Source organism: Anser anser (genome assembly GCF_964211835.1).
Source record: "Anser anser genome assembly, chromosome: 2".
NCBI lineage: Eukaryota > Metazoa > Chordata > Aves > Anseriformes > Anatidae > Anser > Anser anser.
This window is the reverse complement of record NC_139721.1, coordinates 140,046,913-140,071,169: the sequence shown is the minus strand read 5'-3', so window position 1 is coordinate 140,071,169 and position 24,257 is coordinate 140,046,913. Positions and strand designations below refer to the sequence as shown.

The following is a 24,257-nucleotide window of genomic DNA, read 5'->3' as shown; positions in this document are numbered from 1 at the left end:
TGTGAAAATATAAGACCTGAAGCACTAGATGGCTGCCCTGGAAAAGATGGTGGCCAGGGTATGTAAGTCCAAAGAGCTTGTGCAGACTGTTTGCAGTGGCCACTGTGTCTGTGGGGCTGGCACACATCCATGGAGAAAGATGAAGGGAAAGTGGTGGCTGGGAATGTCGTCACCGCCAGACCAATTTATCTGGCCCCAGTTGCTTTGAGAAAAAGTGTTTCAGGGACTGAGCTGCTGGGCAGATTAATTATCCTGGCAGCTCGCAGATTTGTAACCTCTGTGGTCATGAGGCCAGTGTAAGCAACAGAAGCCTCTGCGTGTGTGTGAACTGTGCCAGGAGGCAGGAACTGCAGAACTGATTTCAGTTCTTCTTAAGTGTTAACCTCAAAGTATTTCTGAGCCTGAGCTGGAGGACTGCAGCGCAGTCTGCCCAACAGAGACACAAGCAGGGAGTTTAGAGATGGGGCAAGACGCTGAAATTAAGAATGTACCAGGGGCTTGTGGTCTGCAGCATTTTTCATGTCATCTAGATCTACTTTTGCTAATGAGATCTCTTACAGGGAGAACATCTGTTGTCAGTGATCTTTTTGCCTCTGTTTCCTAAAAGGTGTACTCTAATGATCTTAAGGGGAAAGGAGAGAGGAGCACAGAGTATTTAGGGATCCAGCATCAATCATGTAATTTTATTCCCTTTCATTCATGTCAAATGCCTTTATAGCATCATATAGACAGCAATAAATATTCATGTCGGTGGAAAGATAGCACATTTTTTTTCAAGTACATTTGGAAATAATTTGCACTTTAGTTGTCTGAAAAATTGCAGTTCTGTGCCGGTTTTCAGACACATTATTTTAATACTTTCTGAGATATTTTGGGTGAAATGGTTAGCTAATTGGACCTGTTTCATGGTAAGAATTCTCTTTTTGTCTCTCTTTCTTTAAATTTCAAGAATCCATAATATAAAATATATTTACTAATGGTTGTCCTTGGAAGAGAAAAGTAATTAACAAATGTCTGCCATTGAGTCATTGATGACTTACTTATAGGGTTTAGAGAAATAAAAGGTCTACCAGCATGTTAGTTGTAATTCAGTATTTGGTAAAAGTGAGAAAAATAATCACCAACCTGAAATCAACACAGGGACTGCTTTTAAGAATAATATTTGTAATACCTTCTTGTGTCAATGTATTTTTTGAAATGGATTTTTGGGTTGATGATTGACAGCAGTGATTATTTTTGATACGTGGTTAATCTGAAAAATGAAACATGAAGTGAAGTGTGTAGTGCATGTATTTTTACAGGATTATTGCTCATGGTTTACTGTCAAGGGGATAAAGTTTTAGAAGGAATCTGGGGGGAGAGATTGCAGAACATGGTGTTTGGTTTGCATATTAATGATGGTGAATAAGGGCTGGAGTTAAATATCCGTGACACCAGTACAGTGCACTTTGTAGATGTTGTGAAGATTCCGTATGGAGAAGGGATTGATTTGACTTCATCCTGCAAAATATGTAGTACTTTGTAGGATTCCACATATGCATCTTCTTCAAGTATTTGTCCACATATGCTACTGCGTGTGCATGTGCACTTCAAAAAGTCATTGTAGATGGGCTGTGCCTTTTAAAATCCCACGGGGTGCACATGTGTCTTGTCTTTCCTTGTGTTGCAAGCCTAAGGACATAAAAGATGGTGCATGCTTCCCCCTGTGCCTCTCATTCAGTTTTGGCGGATGACCATGTTTCTGGATGCCCATATGGTCTGCAGCTGTTCCAGAACCTCTTCTTTCCTTCCCCTTTCCCTGCCCCTTTTCTCCTTGCACTGGAGTCTTTCAGAGAGTTGCACCATCCTTTTCTACATCTTCAAGCTTGTCACTGCTGATGAAGTGGCACTCGGTGGTCTTGTGAACTCCATCGTATGGCCTGGATACAGACGGGATGCTCCACATTGGCTTTTCCAGATTGCCTGGCTTCAAGTGGAGCACTAACAGTTGTTTAGGTGAACTCTATCTCCAGGTTAGGTGTTGTTTGTAAGATTTTATTCATTTGCTAACCCAGAAAGATGCTTTAGACCAAACTCCAAGTTAGCCTTGAGGACAAATCCTTGCTCTCAGTCTCTAGCCCCAGAGTGCAGGACTGTGCACTAAAGCTATAGCGGAGTGCATCCCTTCATTCTCAGAGAGGTCTTTGTCTGTGGGGATTTTTCCCAGGAAAGAAAACCATCCCCAGGATTGTCAGGAAGTCTTTCTTCACTCTCTTTTTGCTTCCCAGTCCCTGTATTGTTGCAGGCTCATGGCAGCAGTGTCCATTTTCAGGAAGCTCCCTTCCCAGGACACAGTCGGAAGTTGATGTGGATGAAAACTGTGTATTTGAGCAGAGAACACTGTGGATGATTTTACGCCCTGCTTAAGCCTGTGCTCCATCCCTAACTAATCTGCTAGGATAAGTTTAGTGCGGCATCTTGCAGTTACTCGTTCTGGCTTCTTCAGTGGTGCTGTCTGGTTATGATTAGTAAGCTGGGGGGATTTCTTTCATATGCCCTTTCTGTATATGCATAAACATGGTTTAAAAAGTTATTTTTTTGACTGTAGGTTAAAATATAACCTGCTGTTGGTATATTTATTTTTTTAAATTGAAAGCTTTCTAGTCCTTGAAGATCTCAGAGGTGCAAATCTACCTCAGAGTCCTAGCCTAGACCTCTGGTCAGGTCATGGCAGAAATTTTCTTCCGTCTGCAGGACAAATGTTTAAAAGTCTCAGCCGTTTCCGCTGAATTTCTGTCTCACTGGTTCTGGAGTTGTGTGAACTGTGCTGTGAACTTCTAACGGAGGCTTGCCAGTGATAACCTGCGTTCTCATCAAAACTAGAATAAATAATGATGTAAAGATATGATGGTTTCCTACTGGAAAAATAATGTGTATGTTTGCCAAAATCTTATCTAACTTAGCTTTTCTGGGAAAAAAAAAAAAAAGTGTTTGGGATTTCTTTGGCCATAGTTTCTTTTTTCCTTGATGGATGAAAAACAGTAACAGAAAGGAAAACAAAAACATGTCCTAAAATACTGAAAAAGCTTTTGAAGTCTTGCCTCAAAAATACCAAACCGTAATTTAGAACATTTTAAACAATTTCTCAGATTTTAATTCAACAAACTAGTATATCTGTGCGCTCATTATTCTTTCGGTTGTATTCTTTTTCTGCAAGCTTTCCTTTTCCTTCCTGAAAAACATATTGCATTCTGTGTTTCATTCATTATCTGGTGTGTTGTTACTACCCAGTCACTGACTTTCCTTCAGTCATAGTGTAGGGTTCTTTGATGCACAGCTCTGAAAAACTAGAATTTGAGACAAGAGTGTTATTGTGCTTTTGGAAGTGATATTTTGCAAGTCTGGGATAGTAACTCATGATTTTTTTCCATGTCCTTTTATAAACCCATATCAATAGTACTGTTAAAATACGCATTTGTATCCTGAGTAAATCGCTGGGGCTCAACTGGCCAAGTAGCAAAGAATAATTGCTTATTTTGAGTTGTTTTCCGATGCTTTACAACAAGTTGCTCATTCAGGCAAGATGAATAAGATTCTATTTTAATGTGTTTCTCTTATTTAAGTATCTTTGAAGATTAAAAAAGGAATTGCTTGGGGAAGAAAACCCATTCGGAAAAAAATGTTAATACACTTTCTCATTTGACTAAGGGGTCTGGTATTTGTGTGCTGAATTACTACTAGTGAACTGACATTGTAGTGATAAAAGTGTAAAGCATCTGTGCTATTTATGGTCCATGTACAGCACGACAAATACGGTGACAAAGATGGTAACAAAGCAGAACTTTCTGTGCTTTCATTGTAAGGTACTTTTTGTGTTTTAAAATATACTGGGAGAAGAAATGAAAGGACTACAGCGGTACAAAATTATGATATTTAGAAATGCAATCTGGTCAGAATTACAGCAACGTACTTCGGGCAAAAGCCTTTAAATACTTAGGCTGTGTTAAGATCAGGAAGAGGCAGAGCGGTGACCACGTAGCCTGGGAAGCTTCCTTTCTCTTCAGGGCATATGTGGTTCAGGGGGGTGGTGGAAGAGGAGGAGAGAGTGTGGTGTCTGTCCCCTGGGACACCTACTGCATTTGTCTGGTGCTCCTATCTTTTGAAATTTTAGTCTGTCTACATCTCTTGTCACCTTACAGAGGTGACAGTGTGATCTGTCTACATTTTCGGAATAAATGTCACCTTCCATTTCATTTTCTGTGAATGGAGGATAAAACATATACATGAATTCAGGCACGCACACCCGTCCATTTCTATAGACGCGTTCTTGTAATGTGAAATTAAGCTGGCATGCATGGTGTCTCATCTCAGGGGGCTTAGTTCTTTCGGTGGCTGAGTGCCCTCAACTCCCACTCACTGAAATGGGAATTAGGCACCTTCACTTTGTGCAAGTTCAAATTGTGAGGACTGAAGTATGAACTTTATGTCTGAACAGTCCCGTAATCCCAAGAATAAGAAAAAATTCTCTAGCAGATCACAGTATCTGAAATAGCACTTCTTCGGTTCCTGCTTTTCAGTTACCCCATTCTGAGTTGAAAATATTTCCTCTGTTCACCTTGTCCTTAATGTGTGCTTCCTGCTGTTATTACATATTAATTCTGCAAATGCATTATTTAACTAAAGAGCATTTTAGGCTGCGAGCTGTTAAAAAGTGAAATAGTGTATCAAAGGATGCTTGAGCTAAGGGAGAACACATTTAATCTTATTTTTAGTTTAAGTAAATGTTAATTTTCTACTATCTGGAGATATGGATTAAGACATTGTAGAGAATGTATCATTGCGTTTCAGGAGTTTGCTGGTGCTTCTGATGCTAAATTGAGTTCTGTTTAATGTGACTGAAAACCAAGTATTTCAATACAAAATATAAAGCCATGCATATGTGGATAGTTTCTGTGTTACTCTTCCTGGCTTCCTCAATGAAAAGCTGTAGGGTGTGTTGTATTAAAATGAAACAAGCTTTGCAAATGCTGGAACTCTCCATGAGAAATTTGTCTGTAGGCTAGAGATTGTGTATCTCCATGAGGGCAAAGTCAGTTGTGTTTAGAAAAGGGCTATGCTCTGTTATGCTTTGTTCTGTTAAACTTTGCTTCTCTTTAAAATTTTTCATAAGAAAATGTAAGATAGGTCAGTAGGTTTTAACAACAACAGGCACTTCTTGTAATGCAGAAGTGGTCTTTGCTCTGCTATTGTAACACAAAATACCCAGCTGTTGTGCAAAGCCCAAACTTCTCTTACAATGCTGATACAGATGTTGGAAAAGCTGGTTTCCATCTATTCTGCAGTGTCGCCCACCTGCCATTTGGGTTAAACCATGGATTCCCACAAAGTAAGTGTCTATGAAACTCAGGTGTCTATCTGGGGTTCCTGTCCATGTATTTGCTCTCTTGTTTTAAATGTTTTAATGCTTACATATTTTTCTTCCCAAATTCCCTATCTCAAATGCTCAATCCATATTGTGTTGCTTAATAGAAATGGACTGATTTTCAAAAGTTTTATGTATTCATACCCTCTACTTTGTCAACAAATATAATAAATACTCAGCAGCTCAAAATATTTCATGTGTAGGTTCTGGAGAGAAAATGGCAATTTGGGAACAAGGAGGAAAGATAATTTACAGCAGGTTCTTTGCTTTAAAACAAAGCCTGTTACATCAAAGCTATACAAACATTTTCCAGCTAGTCTCTTCTTTGCTTTCTTTGGTCCAATGAATCCATTGCACAGCAGAGTGGAAACGATGAAGTTGTTGATGCCAACCCCAGAGTCTGAAGGGCAGTGATGAGTGTACACTTAGTACAGAAACAAGCAAATCAGGGCTGTGAAACTGAGTGTACAGGGCTGTGCAGGTCTTTCACGATAAGTGTTTTAAAAATAAAAATTGCATAATCTTTTACGTTTCTGATTAAAGTTTCAGTTTGGAAATGTAATGAGGGTTTTTGTTTGTTTGTTTGTTTGTTTTTTTGGTAAGAAGACATTTGGTGAAAAGCTCCTGACCAGCACTAAGAGAGAACATGTTTGCAGGGTGTCAGAGGTGTCTCAGACGTCTTGTTATCTGTTCTTATGCCCTAGTTCTCTGGTTGCTGTGGAGCAAAGTTGTGTGCATCTCCACACAACGGTGGTCTGTAAGCAAAACAAAAGTAAATGGACAAACACATTTATTCCCGTTAAGGCTTTCCTTGAATTTAGGCACTTTACTTTTGAATTACCTTTTCTATAAGGCTATAAATGTTTCTAATTATGCTAGCCAATGTTTTAGGTTGCATCACCTCTCCCCAGACACTGTTAGCTATGCGCACAACCAATTAGCTTGTAAGGAAGTCATCACTGCATATGTCTTTGTGATTTAAGAAACAGCTGCATTTATTTTTCTAGCTTTCATTTTAATACTCATCTCCTAATATTAAGGTGCAATGCTGCAGAATTCAGTCATATCAGCAGTCTTAAGCAGAAGTACTGAAACTATGCCTGTGGGAAAAAAACAAACAAAAAACCTCCAACACATTATGGGATTGATTAATTGCTAGTATGTTTGTAAATATGTCTGTCTGTTTTTGTGAAGGAAAAAATGGTCTGTGTTAGATATCTATATATAACCCTGTAACTCTTGTAACGTAAAAACAACCTCCTTGGAGGTTGGATTGCTTTACGTTTAGCTCAGCATTACATGCTACGAGAGTGTGTGGAGCTGTTGGATGTGTTCTCCTGTTCTGCAAGCCACGTTAGCCTCCCTGATGCTTGCATGTCAAAAGCATTGCACTGCAGAACCTGAGTCTTGAATTCAGATTTTACTGTAATACATAGCATGTTAGAAGGATTATTTTTGGAAACATAAATAATTTAAAGAATTGAGCACGACTCTAGAAATATGTTGTAAGGAGGATAATAATGGTATCCTTATACATTTCCATGCTAAAGAGGAAAATACAATCTTGAATGTGTGCTCATCAGTGTGAGACACAGGCACAAACAGTGGTGCCATTATCTAAATTAGTGTTTGCAAAACTAAACATGATGTTGCTTAAAAACTGATGAGTGTTGCTGTGAGAGGCTCTTGAACTCTCCTCTGAGGCCCTTGTTTGTCCTCCCAGGGATGTTCCACCACCTGATTTTAGGCACGGTGAACACAGGTCGTAGAGGGGGATCCCATAGGGACCAACCTCCCAGGTCAGCCTACCAGCTCCCCATGGCTCAGCAGCATGGAGCAGGCAGAGGGATGGTGTGGTGGATTTCCTCATCTCTTTAAAATGTCCATCTATACCTTTGCTCAGCTGCCGAGGTTCCTCTAGGGACACCAGGTTAACTCAGGATGAGGGCAAGCGAGGAGGTGGGGTGGTTCCCTGTTTAAAACAGTGTCAGCACATTACTGAGATGCCAAGCAAAGATGACAGGAGATTTGAAAGTAGTTTTCTTGTAGAAATGCTTGGTCAAATTCAAACTCATCATTCACTGAAGCAGAACTTTAATTATAAGCAGCTCCACGCTCAGATGCATAACACAGCTAGAGCCACCTGCATGTGACTGCAGCCCTGGCTGGTTGAATGCCTTTACAGACGCTGGGCTTGCTCCCAGCCACAGACCCCATTAATCGGCCTGCTGTGCTTTGCATCTCATTTCTGGAAGCACGACTGGACCCTTGTGTGGGCAGCCTGTGCCACGTTTGGGCAAAAGGACAGGAGTACCAAGGAGATGGTGACACACAGGAGTGATGCTGAGCCCTCAGTTCCCTTTGCCCAACAACAGTGGGCTTTCTGCAGTCAGAGGCCTTGTGAAGAAATGCTGTGTGGACAGAGCCACTCAGGGTATTTACGTCAAAGTCTGAGGGAATATGTTGTATTGTGTGCTCTTTAGGGTGAGATTTTTGTCCTTTCAAGGCTTTTTACTGTACTGCTATATAGCACTTTAAAGGGTCTGCAGCTGCTCTGCGCTTTTAGATGTTCACATTTTACGAACAAGGATCCGTCTATACAGTCACTTTGTGAAAATTAACTCTCAACAGACTTACCTTTTCATCCTAGTTACATTCAGCTGTTCAGAGTGACGTGGATGTGGAGCTCTTCAGAGCAAAACAAGGCATGTGGTAGAATGGCCGAATTCGTCCCTGCTCGCTAGTGCATCCGGTAGAGCTGCTTTCATGGTTGTACCTTTTAACTCTTCCTGCAAGATGTGCTTTGCGCTGTTGCTGTAGTGCTTTGCTGCACCACATTCAAAACATGACTGTTTGGTGCCAGATAGTTGCCAAATTGCAGAAAATACCATTCATTGAGTCTCCCAGAGCTGAGATGGCAGGTGCTCGGCCTGACCTACAGAACACATGACATTCCTGGGAAAAAATCCTGGAGAGGGTAAGTAACCTCTGAATGAGGAGGTTAGTCCTTTGAAAAGTGACAACTGGAGTTGGCAGGCTCATGTGTGAAGAAACCTTTTTGTCCAGAAGAGAACACTTGTCACTATCTTAGAAAGCTGTTCTGATTTTATAAATGGATATATAAAATATATCCATCTCCAACTATGAGAGGCCACAGGAAGAGACAAGATAGTCATAAGGATTTGCGTCATGACAAAAGGAAGATTTTGAGTCTTTGACGCCATTATCCCCCTTTCAGAGAAGTCATAGTGGCAAGCGTTCTGGAGGTGTAAGGGCAGTGGTTCAAGTTTAAGACTGCTTGGGAAGAATGCTGCTTAGGCCAAAGACCAGTCTGCACTGACCCTGCCAGTTTTTCCTTCCTAGCATACATATCTTCTGCTGCTCAGGTGGCAGAATGAGAAGTTGCAGGTGGTTTATTTTTGAGCATGGTTGAATAAAATATGTCAAATTCAGAAAATGTCTGTTAACACGTTAGCCACATCAGTGAGCATGAAGGAGAAAGCAATTTGGTTTGTGACCTGAGTCAAGAGAGCTAGAATGTAGTCTGCTATTTTCTAATTGTATGAATTTAAAACTAGATTTCTCCAAACAGAATTCTGCAGACAAGGCAATGGATTGCTTCTGATTTAGGACAGGATAGAAATGGAAGATGAGAATAAAGGGGTAGGAAAAGAAACGATGGAAATACAGGGATGGAAAAAGATGGAGGAGCAAGAGAAGGCAAATAAGTAAATTGGATTTATAGTGCATATAGTGAATTGCTGACAGATGCCTCCCAGGCACGTAGAATATATATGCTGCGTAAATGTACATGCATATTCAGTTTATACAGGATCTCTCTCAGATATGCATTTGTATATAAGAAATGGATGGCAGCGGCAGAGCATCAGTCAAATGAGAACTTCTACCAACCTTATAGGAATGAACCAGCTATAAAGCTTAATATTTTTGTTTATAACCTTTTATTTTTATTTATTTATTTATTTATTTATTTATTTATTTATTTATTTATATTACCAACCCATGCACCAATTTAGGTGGATGTATGCAAGCTGTTAACGATGCTGGGGATTTCATGCTGTTTTTTTTTTTTTTTTTTAACTACTTAAAAACCAGCCATGGTTATGCCACATACCAGTGTCACCAGCCTTCATTTAGGATTTGGTCGTCTTTGAGAAAGAGTGTGAAGGTGGAGAATTTGGTAAACAGAGGAGTGAAACTGGTGTTGGGGTAGGAGGGATGTGATACATATCATAAAAAAGCGTGTAATATGTGAACCCTGCGGGTGTTTTGGTGTGGGACTGGCAGTATGAGTCGAGCCATAGTCTAATCAATGCACCAGTAGGTGAAAAACAGTCGGAGCTGCATTTTCAGAAATGGATCTTCCTGGTCTGTGCACGTGGGGCTGTGGACCAGTCTCTGCAGCGGAGGCAGCTGGCAGAGTACTGCTGACTGCTGTTGCTCTGTGCAGCTGCTGTAGGGTACACAATGTGAATGCGAACCAGGTATTTAAAAGCAAGCTTGTGCTGATATGTGGAAAATAGTTTGCATCAAATAAGCACACATTTTATTTTTATTTTTATTTTGTCTGAGTTTTGTTAAATGTATTTGGAGAGAAAGGTAATTTTAAAATATCATATTAACGAATTCATTTTATCCTAAGGGATCAGTGACAGCAATTAAGCATGAAAGAAATGAAACTGCGTCATGCCATGCCCATCTGTCCTGGTATTGGCGATGGGGATGCTGTGAAAGAAAGAGCACATGGGCTTGTCCACTTTCTGGGTCCATTCCACTGCCTCCTCCCAATATCGATGGCTGTTTGATGAAGGATGCCAGGAGGCAGAGTCCTTTGTATGCCTTTTAGTATCTGTTTATGAAACGGTTGTCTGTAACTTTATCTAATTCCTTTTGGGGATAACTTTGGATGCCGTCTGCCTGTGCAATCTCCTGTGGAAGCATGATTTAGAGCTTCACAACCTGTTGTGTGATATAGCACCATCTCTGATCTGTTTTTACTAATTTCTTCTACTACTACTACTTTTACTAATTTCTTCTACTAATTTCTTCAAGTGTTTCCTTATTCTAGTAATGTGAATTAGGTGAATAACATCTTTGAGTTATTTTTGTCCTTGGCTCATGTAATATTGTCAACCTTTATCTTACTCCCCCCACCCTTAGCTCTCTTCTCCAAATTGAAGTGCCTTTTGAGTTTAGAGAGGATGATTTACTGGTAGGTAACACGCAGGGAGGCAAAGTATCCTGCTGGGTCATCAGCAATGCCAGAGTTGTCTGGCAAGCCAGACAAATCCTACTTGGAGCAGCATTAGGAAATGGATTTTTTGTCTCTCTCTAAAGCTAGCTGTCCTCCTGCATTGTACATGCTAAATGAAGATTGATGACTGTAAGCATGGGGAGCTGTGATAATTCCTTGGACGGTGGTTAAGTGATTGGTGTTGTCTCAGGATCTGGCTCCTGAGGGCTCAATAATTAAGGGACTCTTGTTCCTCCATTCTTCATTCATTTTTAAGATGAGTGATGAATTTTATTTTACAAAGTTTTGTGCCATTTTTCATGTGTGGACGTTCTGTGAGATTTTCCTGGTAATGCACAATTTCTTCAGGAGACTGCTTTTGTTGTCTCTCATAGTGTGCAGTTAGATTTGTTTTGCGTGGTTTCAGACTAAAACTCTGTCTTGCCCACAAATGCAGTGTGAGACCTTTGGCTTCTGATCCAGATAATGTTCTGTGCTGTTAAAATGCACCTTCTTTATCAAAAGAGAGAGATTACAGTGCTAGAGCAGGTTCCTATAATTTTAGTTTCTTGCTCTTTAATTTATTTACCATTGTAGATATTCTTCATATCACGAATCATTTTTCCTTACTCTACCAGTAACAGGCTTTTTTTCAATGTCTTTGTAGTTTCAAGCCCATTTCCATTTTCTTGAAGTTCTAGCAGGTTGTCCCCATCAGAATAATTTTTAGAAACTAATTTCCAAATTTAAGGTTTTCCATCTTTTCAATGAAAGCTGTTTTCACAGAAGCCCTCTTCTGAGGGTCATTCAGGTTTGTTTTGTTAACAAAAGTAAAAGCAGTGGTAACCATTTTTTTCTGATCTCCTTTCTGAAGCATCTCAGGTACTTGCACAGTCGATGCATTCATTAGGTTAACAATAAACACAAACACCTTCATAATTTTTCAATTCAAGTATGTATGCTAATACTCTCTAATTATACAAAAATACACACTGCTCAGCAGATATTCTTGGTGATTACTACATAAAAATTTCTTGGGGCATGAGTGACATTTCAAATTTCAGGATAAAATGCAAGTTCTAATAGCAGGTAACCACAAGCTTAATTGAGGATTGTCCTAAGCACGTCTGGAAAAAATGACAGCAGAGCAGGGGAATGTTTTGCTGTCATGAAGGATGCGCATTTTCGGATGGATGTGTTTAGTGTTAGTGCAAAACTATAAATGTACCCCTGAGAGATACTGACTCCTTTGCTGATCTTCCTTGGCATCGTGCAGAAGTGGGAAGCAGCAGCAATGCTGGTGCAAAGGAGCAAAGAGTGATGGGCTGGGGAACAGTGGAGGAATAGGGGCATAACGAGGGAGAGAAGACCTGAATCCTAGAATTGTAGAATCATTGAGGCTGGAAAAGCCCTCCAAGATCATGTGGTCCAACCATCACCCTACTACCAATGTCACCCACTAAACCATGTCCCTAAGCACCGCGTCCAGCCTTTCCTTGAACACCCCTAGGGACGGTGACTCCACCACCTCCCTGGGCAACCCGTCCCAACGCCTGACTGCTCTTGCTGAGAAGAAATGTTTCCTCATTTCCAACCTGAACCTCCCCTGGCGCAACTTGAGGCCATTCCCTCTAGTCCTGAGGGACAGAGGAGTTGGGTACGATGGTGGGGAGCTTGGAAGGAGATGACAGGATGGACAGGAACTTGAGCAGAGCATAATTTGTCCCCTTCGTAATCCTATTTTATGGAGCTGATTTTTTTTTCTCCTTTTTTTTTTTTTCTATAATCAGTTGCTATCTGTTGCCAAAGTAGAGTAGTCTGTGATTGAAGCAGGGCTGTGCTGGCAATGTGGCATTTTGCTGGAGAGTCCCAGTTTGTCCATCACTAGGTTGGGAAAAACAGGTGGTGGTGCCTGGACCCTTTGTCAGGGATTTCCTGCGTGGCCCTGGAGAAGTGTCTTCCAAAGTGGTGCCATCACCACTCGCTCTATGGACTGTCTGTCATTCTTCGGGTGCCACTTGAGCAGGACACTTGGGATCAGTTCCAAAGAACACCAAGAGCAACTGGGTTGTCCAAAATGCAGTGAGTGTTGGGTAGGACATGTCTGAAATGTTCTATGAAGAAAAAAATGTTCTATGAAGAAAAAAATACTTCTATAATAAAAGACTCTGTGATGTTTCAAATTGGGCACCTAATGCAAACAGATGCTTTACAACTTTTTAGTGTAGAGGAAAATGCTGGCACCTGATCTCCCAAGGGGCAGTATGTAGAGAAGTCAGTACCTCTGTTCTGTAAAGACTTTTTGAGACAATGTTATAGAAATGCCTGTGAGTACAGGAATAATTCAGGTATTTGCTCCAAGGCAGTGATATATACAATCTGTAAAATTTGATGGCAAATCTTAAAGAAAGCAATAAAATAAAAATATTTAGTGACTCCCATTCACTAAATGATGCAGGTGTTTTATGCAAAATGTATGTGCTTGTATTTCATGGCACAGAGTCATGCTGGGGCCACACTGAGGTGGCTGAAATGTTTTATAACAGCTGAGCATTTAGTTTTGCAGTTTTTCTCTTTTAATATAGTGTTTATGTACAACACACAAATATGAATGAAGACTTGGCTTGAAACGTGCTTGAAATCACAACTGATATTACCGGGGAAGTGATTTTCTGTAGAGTGTAAACAAAGAGGCATATTAAAAATGAGGATTAGACTTCAGTGGTAGATTTGTGTAAAAATGTGGGAAAATGTGTAGCCTGTGCCTCTTGTGTGCTTGCCTCTTCCCTTTATTATGAATTTACAATCTTCTCAAATACTAAAATCAACTATGTTTTTCCTGCCTTTAAAGAAATAAGCATGTGAGCAGAATGGCATTGAGGAAACTGTATTTGCTTCGTAGTAGTGGTATGAACACAGTCTAAAAATATCTACTCATTTTAGTAGGACTTCTGAAATTTCTTTTGGAAAAGTAAAAAATGCAATTACCTGAAGATATACTGGTGTAAATTATTCATCAGCAAAAGCAGAGTGAGGGCTTATTGACACTTGCATTGCCATCAGTACCGTAAGGAAAACTAGGTAAAGAGCAGAGTAAGTGAACCTTAACCTCAGCTCTGGCTGTGAAAAGAGAATTTTAAAGCTAGAAAAATCCGATTTTGTCTTTCTGACTGACAAGTTTCTTGCAAGCAGCTGCCACCTACCCTTTATTCTTAAGTCTCTAGTTTATCGTTATGGGATCTTGAGTAACAGTGTCTCCCCTGGGTTACTGGGAGGCATGGAGGGGTGCAGGTTCTTTGCTAGGGCAGTGGGTGAAGTCTCCCTGTGCCCTGAAGGAGAAGACTAGATCCACCTTCCCTTCATCACCAGCAGGATGAATTAACTGCTGTATTGAATTTGTTCTCCTTGCAGTGCTTGTGTCACAAAATATTTTCAAATACCTGATTTGTTTAAAAATAACTTCATAACATATTTTAGCAGATACTATTTTATCAATTTCAGTCATATGCATCAATAAATATTAATACTGATGCAAGAAATATTAACATTTATAATTTAATTGCATTTAAAAATCAATTAAAAACGGAATCTGAAATTGTTAGTGAATTCAGAGCTGGTCTTGGTGTGTGTTATTGTTCTTACTTTGTTGGGGTATGGACCTATATTCAGTTTTCATTAAAAAATAGTGAAAAGAAATATGTAGTGAAATATGATCAGTCAGTAAATGATAATTTGTAAGTATGTCTCTTCCTAGCTGTAGAACTTAAAGTATAAACTCTTATACTTTTTCCTGGAAAATATAAGCAGCAGCTGTTCATCATTATGTGCCACATCTTACAGTAAGAAATTTCTCATAAGACTGCCCATTCGATTATTTAGGAGATCAGACTTTGAATTGCACAGGTTGAAAAAGATGGGTCAAAAAGTCCATGGCATAGTAACTGTGGACGGACAGTGGCACCACAAAATACATGCTGGCAGCGAGAGCTGGATGCCACAACAGTTCATGTGCACAAGGCTTGCCCAGCACCAGGATATGGCCACACCAGTCTGAGCCTTAGAGCCACCGCCGTGTGGTGAGGAAAACACGAGTTTTCCTCACAGCTTTTGTTGTGTCCCTCTCTCCAGCAATGGGAACCATGTGTGTAATATAAATTGAGTGAAACTCAACAAGAGTGTCTTCAATCTGCTTAAATCTTTTCCCAACGAGAAAGGAAGCCAACCCAGTAAAACGAACCCACGCTGTTCATGAGCCAGGTACCGGGCTGTAAAGCTTCCTGTCTGATGCTGGGGGTGGAGGCCCTGCTCGGGGCTGCAGCCTTGCTCTGCACTTTGGTGTTTCGAAGAGGATGCCGGGCAGTTAATGTAGTGTCCTGCAGGCAAATTGGCTGTTAAGGGATAAAGGGATTAAGTGCATTTTTAAGTCGAATGGAATTAGAGGTCTTAGAGAGAAGTCCCGTAGAGGAAGAATTTGAGCAAATGTTATTATTTGGAAGAAACTTCATCAGAGATTCATGCTTTGCATCATTGTTATTGAAATGTGAAATTAAGCTCCAGGAAAGGACTGAGATTGGGTACGATTCTGCATTTGTGTATAATCCCTTGAGGACTCAACCCATTTATAAGCCTATAATTTCTTTTTGGAGAAAGTAGTCAGTAGGAGTAGAAACATTATGAAATTACTTCTTTCTCCCCTTTTTGTTAGCAGCATCAAGAACAGAAAAGCACAGTGAGAATATATATATATATATATGTATTTTTTAAAAGAAGCTTCAGTTTGTGCAGGCAAGAACTGTCGCTGCTTTTCTCAATTGTTTTTTTTTTCTTTTTTTTTTCTTCCATTTACCACATAGGTAAAGTGAAAACCAATGCTATATCTAAGAGAAGCTAAATAATTTTGATGCACATTTGGCTAATTTAACAGATACAGTGATTACATTACCTATCCACATGAAAAGAAATTCAGGAATTCTTTTGAGGGGAATTTTTTCCCTGTATGAAAGTGTTAGAGCCATGGCTACTGAAGCTACTGAAATATATTCATGGAGTATGGAGACAGCTAATGCCCCCTGAAGTGCTGGGGAAGATCATTTATGAGCAGAGAGAAGGTGTTTGGGTAGTCCTGAGGATAAAGGAGAATTAACATGCACTCGCTAGTTAGATACATAAATCTGCTAACCACCTGGGTTTCTTGAGTTTATCATGCTGGTTTTTTTTGTTAGCTCATGGCTGATAGTGCACTGTATTAGGACCATAGTGTAATGCCAGGTAATGCACCTAGTCCCTCTTACTGACTGGCAGACAGAAACATCCCTTCTGTTCCCTCTCTTCTGCTTTTCCACTTTCTTGGTCCTTGTTTCATGATAATAATCAACCCGCCTTGTTTTCCCTAATGTACAAGATAGGGTCTTCTAAAAAATTACCTCCCATCCATAGTCATTCCTTACATATCTATGAGTCTTGTTGATACAAGAAGTTTTTCAACACTTTTCTGAAAGCAACATGCTGGTAGTTTCCCATCTTTTACAACAATATTTTATATAAATGTGATTCCCTCCCTTCTCCCATCTTCGTGTGTGTGTGTGTGGCTACATGCATAACTTCCCCTTAAACAACCGAGTTATAATTTAGACCTTTCTGATTTGCTTGGTAAATGATGTTCACCACTCAGGGAAAATATTTCATTTGAGTGCTCATTGCTTTTACTGCAGCCCTCTTGAGTAGGAGGCTCCCTTCTCACAGCTCGCTCCTGCACTGTGGGTTAGCACTAATTGTGCAGCTGATGTGATATCTTTCTCTTATCAATGTCTCCATCGTTTCCCTGAGCCCATCATTTTCCCCTGAATGTCTCCATTTGTCTGTTGACACTTTCCTACTGGAGTTCGACCCATCCAGACCTTTCTGGTGGTTTCAGCTAAAACTCTATCTTCCTTTTCAGTAATGCATCTCAGTTCAGATCTCTCATTTGATGTCCTTGTCTGACACCATATGTAATCTGAAATTTCAGGTGTGCGTAACTGAGAGTTGTGGAGACAGAAATCAGAGTGAACGGACAGAAAAAACAATAAAGAATTCCCCAAATGTCTCAGGAGACACAGCAGCAGTATCAGATATCACGAAGGCAGTCATTCCTCTCATTTATAACACTGATGTGCCAACAAAGTTGTATTTTAGTACTGTGATTTTGAATTCCCTTATTTCTACCTTTCTTAAGTTTGTAATTCTTCCTGTTGCCTCTGAAGAGTTCCCCATCATTTCTGCTCTCTCCTTTCTCCCCCATAAAATTTAGGCGCTCCATCTTCATAGCCTTTTAGATATGGAGAGTTAATTTTTGTTCAAAAGAGGGCAATTGCCTTTTTCATCCTCTTCTTGAAAATGAAAGTTTCTGATTCATTTCCAGGGATAATTCCCAGTTTGCTAATCCATTCTGTATTCAAATACAAACCTGTTGCCTTTTCCAAAGTCTTTTATGGCCTCTTTCTTCTTCTTTCAAGTTGAACTGCTTTATATTACCCTGCTTTTTCTTCCTATTTCTTTAAACACTTGCCTTTTTCTGTCCTCTATTCTCTTGCCACCACAGTGTTTTTTTTTCCCCTCTTTTTTCTTATGCCTGGAACAGCCTCTTTCTGCTGGCCAACTCGTATATTTCCAAAGTTCATCTATTTTTCTAGAATTCCAATCCTGGCTTTGGTTTGGTAAGCCTTGTATCCAAATGTTGTAGTTAATTCAAGTTAATTCAAAGTAGAATTTAAGCATGTGTGTACGTGTGGTTATGGATAAGGATACTTTCCTTAATTGGGCCCATTCTCTTTAAGAACATCCCCCAGGCTGCCTCCTCTTGTGTACTGTTATTGTGACAATTTTAGAGAGATGGAAGAGCACGGAGGAGCTTGCTCTTTTTTTTTTTGGTGTTGTTCTGGCCCTCATACTGTTGGGTCTGTGTGTGGGGGACTGATATGGTTGTGACTTAGGATAATGCTCCAAAAATGTCGCTGCTGTAAACAAAACTAGCTACACTACTTGTGTACGTTTTTAAAATATCAGAACTCTAAAAGCAGAATTGTTATTATTCTATTATTAGCATAACTGTTTTTTTTCCTTGTAAAAGGCGCAGATCACATGTGCTTCTTTCCTGTGAAATGTTTTATTTTTAGATCTTAACATATGCAGGTTTTGCCATTCCTTTTCAAAGAATTTGTCTCAATGCCTCAGAATATGCTTCTGAAAGTCTCATTCTGTAGTATTTTATTTTGTAGTGTAGATGTTTTTTCACAATATTCTACGTCCCTAGTATTTCTAAGATTTATTTTTTTTTCACAATCTGTTGCTTTCTCACGTGCAGATTTTCTTTAAAACTAATACAAAAGCTAATACTTAAACTGACAGTGATAGCTTTTAGTATAGACTGGCAGGCAAGTTAACCTATTCTGATTTCATCTCCACCATAGGAAAGTGTTGTATGATTCTGTGTTGAAATGCACTTTATTTTATTGCTGAATGCTCAATGTCTTATGTTACTTAAATAGTTTTCATTGTATTTCAATCAAGTGTTTCCCTATAGCATTTTTTATTTGTTTTGAAGTAGTGGTTTTTACCGAAATTATACAGTTACACACTTCACTGTTACTGAAGACAAAACATTACTCCACATATGAGGTGATTTCGTGAGAGAAGCATATCTTTTGGCATAAATTTTTAAGATTGTGTATAATTGTTAGATTATATCTTAGTTTGCAATAGTGTAGATTGCATTGTTGGATCTGAGAGTGTTGTGGTTTTTTTCATGCTACTTTCCATGTAGTGAGTCATAATAATAATAAAAAAGCATAGCATGCCATAATCTGTGGCTTTTCCTACTGATAGCATATTCCTGGATGTATCTTGCCTGCCATGTTTTTTAGGGTATGCTTTAAAAATGTCTTGAATTTCAGACCTGTCATCTGTCTGTAAGCTCAGGGTTTGGTTCCCTGGAGCTGTGCCGACTGGTGACCCGATGGCATTTCCTCTCCAGCCTGTCTCATTTTGGGAACCAAGGCACTCGTGATGAACCTCGAGAAGGGGGGGGGGGGGGGGAGGCTGCCAGTGGGTCCCCAGCCATTCCCAGGCTTTTGTCCCTCTTTCACTTCTGCCCCAAAGTAGACTGTACGTGAGGATGAAATGGATGGACCTCTTCAGGTATCAAACTCTTGGCCTACTTTGAAACTAAAGACAGCTTGAATGACCTGTGTATGTCCATTCAAGGCGTAGTGGCTGGGAGAAGAGCTTTGACTGCTGGTGACCCTGGAGCTGGACACTGTGGGACCCTACACAGACCTGAGGAGAAACGGGGCTCTGCTGGGACACAGGCAGAGCAGCCCAGGCCAGAGGGGCCAGCTGTCCTGGCACAGTGGCCTAAGTCAAATGCTGAGGCAGAAGCTTCTCCAAAGCACTTTTCCAGGACTCAGAGACTCTCCAAGTCAGACACAACTTCTGTGTTTAGCAGCCCTCAGTTGCTTCCATTGACTTGTCCATTCTGACCTTGAACCAGTACAGACTTCATGGCTTCCTGTGGCAAGAGGTTCCACGTTGTAACCAGGGACTGTACTTAAAAAGGCCTCCTTTCACTAGTTTTGAACTTGCTGACCTCTTCTGTTGCCTCCTCGTTCTTGCATTGCACAAGGCAGAGAATGATCACTGTTTGTTTTCTCATGCTGAACATAATTTCCAGATCTTCAAGAGCATAATACATGATCCTCAAGAACATAAAAACATTGATAGCAATATCTTTAAAAAATATATATATTTAACATTCACTTCCGAGAGTGAATGTAATCCAAACGATTGCAATCAGTAACTCAAACAACAGCATCTCTGTGTTCCTCAGTAATGGCTCACTCACCAGCTGCTGTTTAAAGGTTCAATAGAGGTGTACGGGCCTGGCCAGAATTAAGGGGGTCTTGGAGGGCAAATCTGGGGGCAGCTGTCTGTGCCGGTTCTGCAGTAGCTAAAGGAGTCATTCACTCACCCTTTCTTCCTCCCCTATTTACAGCTGCTCAGGTGCTTTCCCTCCCCTGCATAAGCTCTGGGGCTCATCGTACCTCTTCACAAGGGACGTGAATTACCTAGTGCAGCAAAAACACGGGGTTGTTGAACCCTCCCAAGTGTACTTTGATGAATGCCAGTACTGACACCAAGAGTACTTTGATGAGTGTTAGTTCTGACACTGAATACTTTGATGAGTGCTTGTGCTGACACAAGGCGGGTTCAATCCTTGCTGCTGAGGGGGCCCTGAGCCCTCCTCCTCTCAAGCAGCAGCCAGCTGTGAACTCACCCACTGTGACTGAGGGACCACATCTCCATGGACAGTTATCCCATGCATGTTCCCATTCAGAAATTTATTAGCATCCCTCTTTTTGTTGCCTCTGTTGCTTGCACTCAGATACAAAGCCTTTGTTTCAACAGCCACTCTCCATTTACGCGCTGATAGTCTATGTCCATTTGAGTTTGTGCCAGCCTTTTCTAGAGCTTCATTAGCTACTTTCACACATCAGTTTATAAATTCTGGTGCATTTGGATCCCCTCACAATCCAAGTTTTTGCTAGACTTCAGCAGCTTTCTGTTCCCCAGTTACCTCAGGAGCCTTTATTTGCTTCCACGTAACTGAGCTTTCTGAGCAAAGCTGTCCAGGACCTGCCCACAGTATTTGAAAGAATCAGTAATATTAATCTTACCTCAGTTTGACTGGAAATACGTCTTCTTTCATGTATTCTGGGATGACAGTTGTGTTTTTCAGGAAGACATCCTATTGATCTGGCAAATCATTTTGCCAGAGACAAGTGCAGTCACGTCTCTCTTCCTTTATAAACCAGGCCCTCCAAAACAATGTAATAGAAATTCCCTCTAGCCCTTAAGTGCATAAATTTGCTGTTTGTTCAATTGAATTTGATCCTACCTCTAACATCCAGTCCCAAACATCATCCAGCTCTTTCCTGTGGGAGTTTTTATCAGTCATCTTCTTCTTTCCAACTTGGCGTTATCAGCATGTTTCATTAGAGCCCTCCTGGTTTTTGTGCCTAGGTGCACAAAACCTAGGTGCCTAGGTTCCCCTCCTGCAGCAGATTGGTTCACCCCAGGTGTTTTTTTGTTTGAAAGAGCAACATGCAAATTTGCCTCTTTTTTTAGAGGACATTTGTGCTTCTTGCCTCTTGTCCCATAGGGATGTGTCCCTATGGGACATCCCCCCCCGTCGTCATGCTTTCTTTACCAGTTCTTCGTGTTTTTCAGTTCAGTCACCTCTTATGTGGGTCATTATGTAAACTTCATCTAGGTAAAATCCTGAAGTTTCTGAAAGTGTTCAGTGGAATTCTGATGTAGAAAAATAATTGATGAGGGAGAAATAATTGATGAGGGAGAGGATCTGACTGGTGTAGCATGAAGCGTCTTGGTAAATACCGTGTGCATTTTGCTTATGTACATTTGCCTCAGGTCTAATTATTTTTTTCACTTTATTATTCCAAAGCCTTGTGTACTTTTGCGGCTGGGTTTGTCGTTGCCCAGCTCATTTTCCTCTGGTGTCGTGAAAGCCGCAGGGTTCCCCGAGAGAGCGGGCACGAAGGAGCGGGTGCCGTGCAGGGCAGCCTGGCACCAGCCGCCCACCTTAGCACTTACCGCTGAGCTCAGCTGGCCGTGAGCCTGCGCTGCTGTGCATCTGCGGCTGGTGGCTTCATCTACCCATTTTGTGTGATCCTGCCTGCACTTTTAGGAGGCTTTTTGGTATTACAAGGTCATTTTATTGTTGGGCTGTTGTGTTCTTTGGAGTCTGCTGGAGGCGGCTGCCATTTTTCCTTAGATGCAGCCTGCTGTAGTAGTGACTGCAAATGGTTTCTCACCCTTCTGTGCTTTTTTTTTTTTTTCTTCCCCCATTATTTAATTTCCTTACTATTCTCTTTAAGCAGCAAGTAGAAAAGTCTCTTGAATTAAAACTATTGTCAAGTGCTGCTGGTTTTGAACATTCCATAAAGGAAAATACCCTCAATTTCCTTGTCCTGCCTTCTGGTATTAAAAATCAATGTATACCATGCACTGTGTAACTCCATTGGAGGTGGTTGTTTCCGTGATTTTTATGAACATTTGAGGAGGAGTATCCTGCAGTTTTTGCCCTTTTCAAATGTAAAGGTTTAATCAGTGCTTGCTGAGAGACTGTGCAAGAACACATTCATGAGGTTTATGGTTCTTTTTTCTTATTCTTGCAGTGATCTGCTGTCTTCTGAATATCTTGAGAGGCATATCGAGCAAGGTGGAAAGGCAGTGGAAGTTAAAGTAAGAATTTCCTTTTTATGGTTTGCATTTTTTATTTGCTTTGCCCTTGATGTTAATGTAAACTCACTTATTTTCTTAAAAGGAGAGAAATATGTTTTTTCAGGCATTTTGTTTGCCTCTTCTGACACAAGCACATTTCACATCTTCCAAGTTTTCAGCTTTTTTAAATATTAAAAAATTTAGTACGTTAATGTTTATATAAAAAAGATATCCATGAAAAATGTGTACATGGTAGTTCTTTTTGCTAGTAAATATAATTTGCTTCTGATACCTCTTGAAGAAAATTCCTCTATTTCGTTAACTAGCATTTCCTCATTGTACTAATGAAAAACTAGGGTTTGTTGTTTATAATGAGTTTGTTCATAATTTTGGGACTAGCAAGATTTATTGTGTAGAATTTCCAAATAGCTAATCACAGTCCAAAATTGTGGGTTTCTTTCTCTGGACATTTGTAGATGGTGGCTACAAGATCCTGTTGCTTGCAGTTGTCTTCTACAAAATGTCCCACTGCCTTTGCAAGAATGCTTTTGTTATCTGAATACAACATGGGAGATTTTCCCCGAGGATCTTCTAATTGTTATGACAGCACTATGTAGAAGCAAGATATAAAATTGCTGTAGATTACATAAAATGTATATGAAAGTAATACATACTGTGCATAATTAAAGCTCTTTGAATTTGACTATCAAGTCAATTTAATTCAAAGTTAACATTTTATTTAGAAAACTTATTTTTTTTCACTGATTCTGAGATCATGTAAGTACCCTGAAACAAATTAGCTAACCTTTATAATGAGAAAGCAGAAGTAAAATCAAAGTGTCTAAATCCTTTAAACACTGAATAGCTGAAGATATATTTCCTTTGGTTTGTCCCTTGCTAATGTTTGTAAGCCTGTAATCTGCTTACTTTTTGCGCTCTGATAATAGCCTGAGTACATTTTCAGACTGAGGCACACGCATACGTGTTTCATTAATTTGCAAAGAATAATTTCTCAGTCAGTTGTGCTGAGCAATCAAGAAGTCTTGACTCAAATTCAGAATATGAGTCAAAGCAGAAGTAAAGGTAATAGCTGGTATTTATACGAACAGAACAATCCATTTGTCTACGCTAAGGTATATGTGGAAGTTAGCAAAGTTAAACTTTCCAAGTGCCATCACTGAGTTAGGACAAATCTGCTTCTGATGATTCAAGCAATGAAATATTTGAAATCAGTGGCTCCTCTCATTTGAGTACTGTTTAGTTGCATGGGGAAGGGAGGCAGGGTCAGGCCTTTCAGAGAAAGGTCATAAAAATGTTCTGGGCAAAGCACCTCCCAGTCTCCAGGGTCCCAGAGATTGTCTCCTCTTCAGTTAGCAGCTGGGCAGTGTCACCACCTAACTTCAGCTTTTCACCGCCTTGCTTAGTGCTATTAAACCTTCTTTTAATACATTTAATTAAATGAGGGGTCGGTTTAATTAAGGGGTGTCATTTCCAATTGGTGGCACATTCCCCCCACACTCTGCCTGTGCCTTGTGCATTGTGGGCAGGGACATGCAAGGGGGCTTTGCTGTCCCCTTGTCCCCTTGCCCACTGCACCAGGAGTTCGTCAGGAAGTAGTCCAAGAAGGAGGGCATCATTTTTAAATATATATATATATTTTTGTTCGCATTTTGCTACAATTGAACATCCAGGAACAGAGGAGAGGAAAGCAGCAGCTGTGTGTCAAAATGTCCAGAAGAACCTGCTGGCCATAATCAGTGCCAAATATTCAGAAAAGTGCAGGTATCAGAAGATTTTCACAAGAGAGCAGGCTGCTAAGTACATTTTGATGTCTGACACCGAGACTAAGCTCAGTACCCAATAGCTGTTAAAAAATGAACCTGTCTGCCTCTGACTAGCCAGTACATTTTAGAGCACCTGTAAGTGCTCTGGAGGGCTCTGTTGGTCCTTTGAACAAAGTCAAAAATTCCAGCAGTTTCTCTTTGGCATTTGGGAAACTGAGCTCTGGTTTTAGATCAAATCTTTTGAAAATCCTCTTGCAAATACAAGGATTTTTCATGCTCATGATTTAGCACCCTCAATTTCTCTGGCAACTGTTTACAGTAACACATAAAACAAACTTTAAATTGGTACTTATAATACACACCAGGCAAAACATAAGTAACTATTATGCTAAATCTTAGGGATGGTGCAGATTGCTTAGATACTGACTTAAAAATAGCCAGTGAAAGAGTGAAACATAATTAAGTCACAGAAAGAAAAGGCAGCCTGCTCTGCAGCCTATTCTTTAGCAGAAGCAGGAGAAGGGGTATTTCAAAAGGGAGC

General features: G+C 40.3%; 1 protein-coding gene across 13 annotated transcripts in view; it reads left to right on the top strand.

Moving 5' to 3' along the window:
- The window catches only part of ADAM22 (ADAM metallopeptidase domain 22), a gene marked incomplete at its 3' end in the record, with an annotated part of 142,038 nt that overhangs the window by 41,768 nt on the left and 76,013 nt on the right, over positions 1 to 24,257 (top strand). For all 13 annotated transcript variants that reach the window (XM_083826022.1, XM_083826021.1, XM_083826031.1 and 10 more), the window contains one exon: positions 21,887 to 21,953. In XM_083826022.1, the coding sequence (XP_083682148.1) occupies positions 21,887 to 21,953 (67 nt within the window). The remainder of the gene's footprint in view (positions 1 to 21,886; positions 21,954 to 24,257) is intronic.